Source organism: Myotis nattereri, assembly GCF_964212035.1.
Source record: "Myotis nattereri genome assembly, chromosome: 9".
NCBI lineage: Eukaryota > Metazoa > Chordata > Mammalia > Chiroptera > Vespertilionidae > Myotis > Myotis nattereri.
The window spans coordinates 25,664,632-25,677,597 of NC_138084.1; the positions used below are offsets into that span (position 1 = coordinate 25,664,632).

The 12,966-nt window shown below is 39.7% G+C and overlaps 1 protein-coding gene across 2 annotated transcripts in view; it reads right to left on the reverse strand.

Moving 5' to 3' along the window:
• LUZP2 (leucine zipper protein 2) overlaps window positions 1-12,966 on the reverse strand; it is a 308,052-nt gene that overhangs the window by 3,511 nt on the left and 291,575 nt on the right. For both annotated transcript variants that reach the window (XM_081098525.1, XM_081098524.1), the window contains 2 exons: window positions 11,842-11,934; window positions 356-433 (listed from right to left, as the gene is read on the reverse strand). In XM_081098525.1, the coding sequence (XP_080954651.1) occupies window positions 356-433; window positions 11,842-11,934 (171 nt within the window). The remainder of the gene's footprint in view (window positions 1-355; window positions 434-11,841; window positions 11,935-12,966) is intronic.

Below are 12,966 nucleotides of genomic sequence, written 5' to 3' on the forward strand. Positions count from 1 at the left end.
CAGTCAGAGAAAGACAAGTACCATATGATTTCACCCATATGTGGAATCTAATGAACAAACTGAACTACCAAGCAAAATAGAGACAGGTTCCTAGATAGGGAGCAGCCAGACAGTTTTGGTGTGGAAGTGAGGAAGAGGGACTGGAAGGATTGAACAAAAAAGGAGAGAGAGAACTCATGGACATAGACAGCAAGGTGGTGATTGCAGGGAGAGGGTGTGGAGGTGGAAGAGGGCATAGAGGGAATGAATAGTTATAGAAAAAAATAAAATAAAATAATACTAATTAGAAAATAAAAAGAGTGCTTTCTGACAGAATAAAAACCAACCAACCAACCAACAACAACAACAAAAATACCTGTGGGATAGGCTCTGGTTTTGCACTGCCATTGCTTGGGGGATTTTCTTTATGCTTCATCAAACATGTCCTGTCCTCCTGTAAGAGTTGCAATTGAAAACAGGTCATGAAATTAAATTAAGGAAGGGGTTAGAAAAATGCTCTTGAATTCTTCCCATTGAGACACTTCCTTCACTTTGATACAAGCTGAAAGGGTAAGCTAAGAACAAAAGCATCACAAAATGAGTGGGGTCCCAAGAAGCCAAGCAGTCACCATGGGTTTGGGATCTCAGCGGTGCTTATAGGAGTCAGTTACCACAACAAAGTTCAATTCTAATGCAAAGTTCTTTCTTTGTAAAAAATAAAATAAAATGAAGAATTACAAAACAACTACATTTGGATTGTGTCTAGCTTCTACGATACCATTACATATTGTCAATGGTATGTAATGCCTGAAGGAACATCAATATTTCAAGCCAGGAAGTGATATAAACAATATGATCATCAATCTGTCTGGCATAAAATCTTAAAAACATTAAAAATATCGTATTTCTTGAGTATAATATCCAATATTTTATTAACCAAGAAATCTAATCTTACGTATTAGCCTCAGTAGTTTTGAAGCAGCTGAATGGCTGACAGTGTATTCTAATTGGGCATCCTTTTCATTTAAACCAGTGGTTCTCAACCTTCCTAATGCCGCGACCCTTTAATACAGTTCCTCATGTTGTGGTGACCCCCAACCATAAAATTATTTTCGTTGCTACTTCATAACTGTAATTTTGCTACTGTAAACAATATGTAATTATATATGTGTTTTGCGATGGTCTTAGGCGACCCCTGTGAAAGGGTCATTTGATTACCACAAGGGGTCGCGACCCACAGGTTGAGAACCGCTTATTTAAACCAATGTCAACAAATGAAGTTTCCCCCCTCCCTGTCTCCCTGCTTTTCCTCCCTTCTTTCTTGTTTTTCTTTCTTTATCTGCTTCCCTTCCATCCTATTTTCCTTGCTCTCTCATCCTCCCTTTCTTTTTTTTCTCCCTTTATATTTTGAACACATTTTAAAGTAACCATAAAAAAATCATTTAGTGTAAGAATATGCTTTTTGTTAGGGGGCGGGAGGGGGACAGGGTATATCCCAAAATCCTTTTCTTGTGTAAAACAGATCCTGGGAGTTCAATAATCTATGGCCACTGGTTAGCTCTAACCTTGAACAAGTCAGTTTGCTTCCTTGGGGTTAAACAGAAGGCTGCCTAAGCTGGTGAACTCTAACATTCTGTAAATTCTACAATTATATGATAACTAAAAAGGTTGCATAGGCGGTTTAACCTACTCCAATTCAGATTTTAGAGAAAAGTTATTTTATATGCTCCCTATTCTCACACTACATTGCTCTCACTTGAATACACATCATATTCCTTTACTTTTCTGTGCCTATGTGTATGGCAATAAACCATGACAAAACAGAGGGAATGTTCATCAGCCTTAGATGGCAGCGAGTGTCTGCCAGGCAGCAATTGGCCAATGTATAATCTCTGAATAAATGATAAATGAATAAAATAATCATTGACTATGAAAATATTACAATTTACAGCATTTTAGTAAATGCCTAATTTTTTCATAAAATTAAATTTAGGTATATTTGGTAGAGACTCCAAAATGATTACATACAGCCCCTTCTTCTAAATAAGCCTATAGTATCCCTAGCTGGTTTGGTTCAGTGGATAGAGCATTGGCCTGTGGACAGAAGGGTCTTGGGTTTGATTCCAGACAAGGGCAGGTACCTTGGCTGCAGGCTCCTCCCTGACCTGGGCCCTGGTTGGGGCTCCTGCAAGAGGTAACTAATTGATATGTTTCTCTCACATTGATATTTCTTTCTGTCTTTCCCTATCCCATTCTTTCTAATGATCAATGGAAAAATATCCCCAGTTGAAGATTAAATAAATAAATAAATAAATAAGCCCACAGTTTAGTGGAAAAGTATATTGTAACTATAATAAGAGCAATCAGTAGTCAAAACCTTCACTACCTTATTCCTAAGAATTTTAGGCAAATTCACAGGCAAATTGTCTATACTACCTAAGAAATAAATTTGTTTCTTTTTATGTTGCATGGGTTTAAATTATACCTAGAATCTAAAATTACCCTGGAAAAATTATCATTTCTAAATTTTAAATTTTTAATAATCTATGTTTAAAAAATAATACCCTTGGGTAATAACTAAATCCTAACTATAGGACTTCTATTTTTAAGCAATACACAAGCAACTCAGATGTGCAGTGAAAATTGAAATTCACTTCTTTATAATGCACAAATGCCTTATGAATCTCTTAGAAGGTGCTATGATATAACCATTTCCCAAATCTATTTGACCTAAAAAACCTTTTTTTTTTTTTTTGCTTGTGGAGTTTCAGCTCAGGCCATTGTCATGAGAAAAATACAAAAGGATTTTCAGTGGCGTGTGTGCTTTCATTAATGCAAGCATAGCTATTGGAGACAAGCCTTTGATCATCTGAACAATGAAAACCTAAAAATTTCAACACTAAAGAAAATATTGTGTGGCTGGAAGACAGTTCAAATCTTTTTTGATACTTTGATGTTATAATGAACAGTACCTTTAAACTTATATTTTCTGTGCCTCTTGGGCATTGTAGGAACTTCATGAAATGTGGTTCATAAAATTCTTAGTGTTTCTCAGAGAAGCAACAGATAAATAGCAACAGTTACAACATGAGCTATCGTGCTCTAATAGACACCTTATCACCTTTATAGTCATTGATGAAGCAAACATTCACTTGGTGATAACATAAAGAGAGATTTCATCGTGGAGTTTTCTCAATCTTGTTGCAATATCACCCAGATTGCCAAATCTTCCAGAGAACTGTGCAGTTAAGAAAGGCAAGAAGAATTGCCAACATTGTAGTATAAATGTAATTTTTCCAAATGATGAAAGTGCTCTGGAGTAAAACTGACTTTGCTTCAAGTTTTAGTTCTGATGTTTATTCAGAAGTGATCTTTAATCAAATAACTTGATCAGTTACTTATTTCTGAGTATCAGGTTATTTCACTGTAAAATAGGGCTACTTCATAGGGTTATTTTGAGAATAAAATTAAAAACATATAAAAATATTCACCATAGATATTAACAAGTATTAAACATTCTTCCCTTTCTTCTATTATTACCATTAATGATTAAAAGCCAACAGTTATATGCGTTCACACTGATATTACAAATATAAAATATGCTTACCAGAGGGGAAGGGGCAGGGGGTTGAAGGAGGTAGCAGAGTGTAAGGGGGGATAGTGATGGAAGGAGAGTTGATTTAGTGTAGTGAACACACAATACAATAAGTGATGTATTATAGAATTGTAATATATATATATATATATATATATATATATATATATATATATGCTGCAGAATCAATAGTCATGCAATTTTCACATGTAAAGGAGGAACAGTTGAAAGGGGACAGGGGAGATGGATAAAAAATGAGCTCTGTAATAAATCTGACAAGTCCAGTGACCAAAAGTAACCTCACAGGGTGATCTGATCATAAGTTCCTAATGGGGCAGGTCATGGTGGGTAGTCATTCCCAGGGCCTATGACTTCTTTGGTAGAGTTTACATTTGCCTTAAGCAAGACCTGTCCAATTGTTCTTATGCATCTAGGTTAACACACCTTTGTGGGTTTTTTAATTGAATGTATTGGAATGACATTGGTTAATATTTTGTACTTGACTCTTTTTTAATGTCAGTTTTAAACACCACTGGCTATTAAAAACAAAGTCATAGGCATCACTTGCTGGTGGAATGGCTTTAGAGAATGCCAACTTAACCTCACTTTCTTTTATATGTAAAATGGAAATAATAATGCCTATGATCTAAATTTTGACACAAAGTGAATGAGACAATGTAGGTATCTCAACTAGGTGAATGGAATAAAGAATTAGCCTATACACAGCTGGTGTGCTCAGTTGTTGAGGATCAAACTATGAACCAGGAAGTTACAGTTCAATTCCAATCAGGGCATATGCTTGGGTTGTGGGCTTGATCTCCAGTAGGGGGGATACAGGAGGCAGCTGATCAATGTTTCTCATCATTTATATTTCTATCTATCCCTCTCCCTTCCTCTGTGAAATCAATAAAAATATATTAAAAACAAGAATTAGCCCATCTCAGGTTAGAATTCCTTTAGCCCTTGTTAGTTGTATTTACTTGGGAAAGTTACTTCAGGTTACTGAGGTTATGATTTCTTATCTGTATGGTAGGCAAAATAATCTATACCTGAAAAGCCTGGGCTAGTTTCATTTTTTGCCAAGTATCTGTTGGAAGAGTTATTGGCTCATAATGGAGTATCTTGCGTATATTAATTGCTCAGTTAAGTTTAGTTTCTTTCCTTCTTTTCCCATCCTCAGCTTTTCCTTCCTTTAATCAATATTCTCTATTATGTCAATATATATTTGGGTCCAAATATAAACACAGATATTTAGTCACTTTAATTTTACAACCCTTGTGTCAACATGTTGACTCTAGTCATTAAAGAATCTTGACATTGCCTAAGGATTCATTGCTGTTTTTTGGTCCCGTCCCCCCCGCCCCCACCAGGTCTGTGGTTCCTTTCTCATCCTTTTCTGTTTACAATTTAAGGAGCAAGAAAAGAAGTCTCATTAACCAACTACTCATCCTTCTTCAGTAACCTTACCCTTGGAGGATATCCTATATCCTTCCAGTTTGTTTTTTCCCCTCAAGACAGGCTCAGAGCAGTCCATCTGATTTAACTTAGGGATTCAGATACTTTAAAATATTTTTCATTATGACACATGCATATCTTTGCCTTCAGTAGTGGGTATCCTGATTTTTAGAAATTATAAAAGTAAAGTTGCATATTTAGAATGACCTTTTCAAAAGGGCACTGTTGAGAATTTAGCTAAACTGCCCCATAATATCGTTGCCTCTACATCTATTTGGTGTTGCTGAGGGGCCTTATTGGGCTCCTGTAACGGACACTAGCCCCTCCATGGAATTCATGCCTTAAGTAACAGCCTGCAGAGTCACAAGAAAGAGTTAAGTTCCTGATATGACTTCCCCTGCACCCTTGTTGATAAGGTCTCTCCGTCCTCCCTGATCCTTCCCATTGTGAGCTCCTTAAATAAATCCCTCATGAAGTTAATGGGCTTTTGCTCTTTGGGGTTGAATTGACCAATCTGGCATGACCAGAACCCCAAAGCTTTCTACTCACCCTCACTGGACCAAATGGTAATAAAGGCATATGCCCCAGGACCTGCTGCTTACTCCCTGTCTGCCCTGAGTCTCATCACACCATGTGTCCAGGAAGATATGCCTGAGCCTCCTCCAAGATCTGTGAGTAGTAAAATCTTGTTTCACTTTCCCTTGTCTTATGATCTTTCTTGAACATTGGCTCACCAAAGGACACCCAGAAGTCTACGTAAAACATGTTAGTGGACCCAGCCTCCGGCTAAGTGGTTGAGCATCAACCTATAGTTTGATTCATGGCGGGAGCACATGCCCAGGTTGCTGGCTGGATCCCCAGGAGGAGTCGTGTGGGAGGCAGTCAATCAATGATTCTCTTCCATCATTGATGTTTCTATCTCTCCCTCTCCCTTCCTCTCTGAAATTAATACAAACGTATTTTTTTAAGAACATGTTAATATAACAAAAATCACTATAACTTAATTAACAATCATTGGAAACCCTACAAAAAGAGAATGGCTGCCTTTGCATTTTGTTTATTTTTTTAATTACATCATTTCTTCTCTTAGAAATAAAGAATAATACTTTAAAAATTAAAGCACATGGAATAACATCATAGGTTCATTTAAAATCCTCCTTGAGATGATATCTTTGATTCTGCTGATTGTTTTGTATTTATTGACATTAAACACTTGGTTCTACTGTACAAGAAAAATTAGTTATATCTCTTATTAGCTTTCTCTAAAACATTTTAAAAATCCTCAGAATTATTAATGCAAATGTATAACTGGGCAACCAACTGAAGATTCTACCAAGAAGAAGAAGAAAAAAAGATTCTACTAACAAAAAAATATCTCTGATGGGTAAAAAATCCAGCTCATTCTGCATATTTAACTAAGATAGTGTTTAAGGCCATAACCGGTTTGGCTCAGTGGATAGAGCGTCGGCCTATGGACTGAAAGGTCCCAGGTTCGATTCCGGTCAAGGGCATGTACCTTGGTTGCGGGCACATCCCCAGTAGGGGGTGTGCAGGAGGCAGCTGATCGATGTTTCTCTCTCATCGATATTTCTAACTCTCTATCCTTCTCCCTTCCTCTCTGTAAAAAATCAATAAAAACAAAATAGTGTTTAAGAAGGTGATCTAGATGCACTTTTTTTGCAAGTATCTGTTCAATTTTCCCAACACCATTTATTGAATGAACTGTTTTTACCCCATTGTATATGCCGAAACCAGTTTGGCTCAGTGGATAGAGCGTCGGCCTGCGGACTGAAGGGTCCCAGGTTCGATTCCGGTCAGGGGCATGTACCTGGGTTGTGGGCACATCCCCAGTGGGGAGTGTGCAGGAGGCAGCTGATCGATGTTTCTCTCTCATCGATGTTTCTAACTCTCTATCTCTCTTCCTTCCTCTCTATAAAAAAAATCAATAAAATATATTTAAAAAAATATTAATAGTCTATGTCCTCAAATTGCTTATTATCTACAGCAAAATAAGAACCTTATATAAATAATCAGTGTGCAAGATGGAATGTAATACAGATAAAATCCTATATAATAAAAGCCTTAAGGGCATAACAACCGCAAGGACCAGATGCTCAACCCAGGAGGAAGGGGAGGGGGGCGCAGTGAGGCCTGGAGGCTCATGCTATGGCCCAGGGATGCCAGGAGCCGCAAGCCCAGAGCTTGCTTTCCAATAAAAAAAATAAAAATAAAAATAAAAATAAAAATAAAAAATAAAACAGCCGACACTGCTACCCTGGGAAGAATGGTTCAAGGAGTAAAAAGCCTCCCCAGGTCCCACCTGGCCTGGCTGATGTCCTGCAGCTTGCAGGGACTCACAAGTGATGTGCGGCTACTTCCAGCTACAGGCTTCCTACCTGCCCCTTCCTAGACTAGTGCACTTGGGGGCATGGCTTAGGCCTCCCTGACCAATAGCACCAAGTCAGCTCTGGCTTCCAGCTTCTGGCTTCCTGCCCGCCCCTTTGCATACTATGTGCACTTGGGGTGTGGCTTCGCTCCCGCACCCTCCAGCCAATAGCATCACAGCACAGCCAAAGAGTGGCAGGACACAGCCACCAGCGCTGGCTGGACATTGATTTGGCTGTGTGACTGACATCCATGTGCAGTTACACTGCATGTTTATACAGTGGGGCCTTGACTTATGAGTTTAATTCGTTCTGTGACGGACCTCATAACTCAAATTACTCATATGTCAAATCACTGTGACATTCGCTGTGCCAACTAGCGGTGGGGTATCTCAAGCTGGCTCGTAACCCGAATTTTTTTGAGCTTGCAACTCAAAGCAAAAAATCGGCCGAGAGACAGCTTGTATCTCAAAAAACCTCATTAGTCAGGACACTCGTAAGTCAAGGCCCCACTGTATTTGTAGGGAAGCAGGGCTGCCCGCTCCTGCCTCCTGCTTCACTGTCTAGGCTAAGAAAGGCCCGCTGATCTCCATGTTTCTCCTCCCGTCTGGAATCAAAACCTCTTGGGGTTGAATGATTCCAGCAATGACTCAACACACACTTGGTGTCACTGTCACAGATGTTCTCAGTCATTACAGCCCATTCCTTGGCGGGCCCGCAGTGCCCTGCTCCACCCACTACCACTCCTCACCTGTCACCCCCTGAGGACCACCTTATGTTATCCTATCTGAAATGTGAGCAAGATCTCAAATGCCCCCCTGTCAATAGCTCCCTTGCCCTACCTTTCTTCCTCTAAAAACCTTGCATTTTAAAAATATATATTTCATTGAGTTTGGAGAGGGAAATAGAGATAGAAACATCAATGATGATAGAGAATCATTGATTGGCTGCCTCCTGCACATTCCAAACTGGGGATTGAAACCTTCCCTGGCCTCTCCCCCATCCTTCCCCCAGCCAGCAGGCCCCTGGTGGCAGTGCAACAATGAAGGAAGGAGTGGGGGTGGTGGGGAACCATGGGGTGGTGGGGTGCTGAGGGCAGCATCAGCATCTGGTGTCTGTTCCTTCTGCACCCAGCCCAGCCACCATCACCTCCTCTCCTGACCCCGCTGGGCCCTTTGGGCCCTGATCAGCCTGTTCCTGATCGGCCCTGATCGCCTGCCACACCTAGGGACCCCACCCGTGCATGAATTTCGTGCACCCAGCCTCTAGTACATGTATAAACCAAGCATGACGGGGACCCAAAGGAGAAAGCCATTATGTGTTTTGTAGGGAAAGATGGGATGGGGGGGGGGGGGGGCTGTCAAATAATTTTGATCAGATTAAGCTTTGCATTTGCACATCCATGTTTAACCAATATCTTTATAATAAGTACTAGAGGCCTAGTGCATGAAATTCATACACGGGTAGGGTCCCTAGGCCTGGCCGGCGATCAGGGCCGGTTGGGGCCTTCAGGCTGCTGGCTGGGGCCTTCCTTCATTCCTCACTGCCCCCTGGTGGTTAGCACATGTCATAGCGAGCGGTCGAACTCCCAATCAGTTGAACTCCCAAGGGGACAATTAGCCTTTTATTATCTAGGATTAGCATGCTTATTGGACTATTTTCATTTACCAAACTAATAAACATTATTCTTGTGGTTTCTATTACTATTTCTGGTAAGAAATCACAATTAAATTCACATTTTTGCATGCTTCCAATTAAAGTGTCAAAGGAGGGTAAACATGGAAATTTATAAAAGCAATTTATATCTAATTGTTCTAAGGACCTTAGGGAACTATCTACCGTCCCTACATTATCTGGAAGAATGCCTACTTCTTAAAAAATACCACAGTAGCACAATGAAAAATGTCTCGTATGAAGCCGATCTGATGGAGTATAGCCCAGAATGATAATGGTAGGTGGTGGTCTCAGTATAATTACATCAGGGCATGAATTGCCTAGAAAATTTTGTTAACCAAGCTGCTGCCAACAACTCATTAGGGCCATCAAATGTCATAAAACCAATATTGGATATAATAAGCAAACTAGAGTTTCTTAAATCTGACAAAAATGTTTTAATATGACAAACCTGGCATAATTTTCTCCTTCCAACTCTAGGATTTATTTTCTGACTATATATATATAATTTTTCCCCCTGTTGAATAAGCTCCTTTTGGTCAAGGATTTGCAAACAGGTGTAAGGGCAAGAAACTGATAAGTGTTCACAGTACTAAACATAAGCCATTGTTGCTTTCTATTTTCTTTAAACATTGTGAAAAATCTGTTCGCTGCCTATAGCAGTCAGAAACATTGTGAAACACATTTACATTGAGTAGTGAGTCTTAATCTTTATATGAAAATTAAAATGCTCAATGTCTTTAATTCTTGATATGCTATTAAACAATATGAGGCACATTTACAAATTGCAGGAAAGTGGGATGAAGCAGATACATACTTCACTTTCTCCATGTGCCTCCAATATTATCATTTAAGCAAAACTGCTTTCAAAGTAATTCAAACATGCCCAAAACTGATAGTCTAATATGTGGTTAAGCCTTTGGGGATTTCTCTCAGTGCCTCCAAAAGGGTGGGGTGAGGATAAAGCATCTAGGGATCATTTTCCTAAGGGACCTTGTCTGACTTGCATTAGGCAGGAAGTAGAATGAACCAACAAAGATACCTAAGAATATTCATGGTCTCTACTCCTGTTTGGGACTTTGACCATAGAAGATATTGAGACCTTGAACATGAAAATTGCAGAGCAACTTTCTTAGAATGAGCAAACCAGGACATTAACAAGCATATAATTCAATACTGTACATTTAATATCTATTATATTATAACTAGAGGCCCAGCACATGAAATTCATGTCTGGGTACGGTCCCTAGGCCTGGCCTGTAATCAGGGCCATCTTCCCTGACTGCCTGCAGCCAGCCCCACCCCCCCACCACCACCCACCACCAGCCCCCATTCGCCATCCGGTGATCAGTGCCTGAGGGCCAGGGGGAAGGAACTGAGAGGTGGGCTGTTTCTGCCCACTTGCCAGCCCCGTCTCCACCACTGGTTGCCCTCTGTGTGTGGGATGACCAATGGGGCGGGGGGCCTTGGCTTGGTGCCTCCCGCATCCCCTGCCACCTACCCCTGGTTCCCCATTCACCATCAGGTGAATCAGAGCCTGCCAGCCGGGGGGAAAGGGACCTAGAGGTGGTCAGTGCTCCTCATAGAGACTGGTCCAGTGACCTTTTCACAGGGGTCGCCTAAGACCATCCTGCATATCAGATATTTACATTACAATTCATTACAGTTATGAAGTAGCAATGAAAATAATTTTATGGTTGGGTCACAACATGAGGAACAGTATTTAAAGGGCCAGAAGGTTGAGGACCACAGCAATAAAAGGAAAACAGATTGACCTGGTGGACCTATGTTTCTATTTTGACTTATTTTCATTTGCTATAGCCTGATTTCTTTTCAATCATGAATGGTTTCAATAGATACTTTGCATTTTGTTACATAGATTGAAGCCTAACTTTGTTGTCATTTTCTGTTTCTCAAATCCAGACACAATAAATCTATGATTGTGCCAAAGTTCTAGAATCAAAATTTCATTGCACTTTTTATAATTAAAAAAAAAATCCACTTTCCTATCACGTGAATGCTAAGAATCTCCCTTCCTCTAATGCAGTGATTCTCAACCTTGGCTGCACATTAGAATCACTTGGGAATCTTTTTAAAATCCTGATTTTTGGGCCTCATCCTCCAGAAATTGTTTCTTTGTTATGGGGTGGGGCCACAACGGCAGCAACAGGCAAGCAAGCTACCAAGGACAGGGGTGTAAAAGTGAGCACCTCTTGCCAACCCAGAACCTCTTGGGTGGGGCCACAACATTAGCAACAAAGAAGAAGAATTTCCAGAGGATGAGGCCCAGAAATCAGGATTTTAAAAAGATTCCCAGGTGATTCTAATGTGCAGCCAAGGTTGAGAACCACTGCTCTAATGCAATCTCTCTATACTAGTACTTCTAGGTTTATTTGCTTTATGGGAAAAATACTATAAAATCACATTCTTTGGGATTTTGTTTACTTGTTTCTTTTTGTTTTTAATATTTTAACAGGTTATGTCATGTGGTCATGTAAATAAGCAGCCTGCTGAGTGTGTGGTTATCCTCCTTACATCAGACAACTGAAGTTCACATACTCCTAAGAGTCTGGTTATACTTCCTGATTCACATCCAAAGAACATCTGCTTTTTAAAATGTTAAAGTACAATGTTTAGATAGTAGATAGTATATATAAGTAGACATGTCATGATAGCATGAACTAGGGTTGTTAAAATGCTTATGATCCTGTTTTCATGTTGAAAACTATTAAAACTATTTTAAGTTAATCTTACATTTTCAGAATTGCAGTCAGGGGCATTCAGATTTTCTTCCTTTGTTGTAACAACTTGAGAGTTCTCACTGCTTCCAGGAGTGCTTTGTTCAGGCTTCAGAAAGAAAGAGAGAACATGAAAAGAGACACAGAGAGAAGAGGTTCAACAAATAGATTCATAGGACATGGTAAAATATAATACAATGGCAGTAGCACATTCAAAGAAAAATAACAACATGGGACTTTGTATATAATTAGAGACTTTAAAATTTCAACTTTAAAACTTAACCTAAAAATGAAATAAAATAATTTCTACTATTTTGTATTAATGATGTTAATTAGGATAATTTTAAGAATCCTAGCTCCTCAATAAATCCTATATAATAAAGAGCTAATATGCTAATGGTCATGACACCCTCATGCCATAACTACCATTCAGCAGGAGGCATGTGCATGGTGGGGTGGAGCTGCTGTGTTGCTCTGGAGACAGGGCAGAAGTGGGGAGGCACCCAGAGGAGGTGGGACCAGCCCGAGGCAACTTGCAGGGACCAAGGGTGGGGCTTGAAGCAGCCAGAGAAGGCCAGAGTGGTCGGGGGCGGGGCCAGCACACTGGAGCTCTGGGTGGAGAGGTTAGGGTGTCAAGGCAGGGCGGTGGGGGGAGGGAGCGGGTGTTGGGGTGTGTGCGGGTGGGCGGGGCTGAATGATTTCACGCGCGGTGTTACTAGTAAATAAATAAATAAACAAATAAATAAATGAATGGAATCATGTACTTTCTTTTCACTTTAACTTCCAGTATATCTCAGAAATAGTAAGTACACATCTTATTTTCTCAGGAAGAAAGAAAATGTCTTGTAATATCCCATGTAATTTGCATAGAGGACTATATTGACTCCTATGCTTTACTAACTAATTAATTCTTGCTTTATTCCTCTGGATATCCAAAATATTATTCTAAAATTCATCTTTTTAGGAACACCAAATTAAAAAGTAAGGTAAAATGAAAAGGCTGCTTTCCAGTTCTGGCCAGAGAAGGGTTATACCATAACTAATATATATATATAAATATTCCTATTGGCTTGTGTCATATTATCTACTCAACTGAGTGTTTCTTAGTTAGAGCTGATTTGAATATACTGCTTTCCCCATT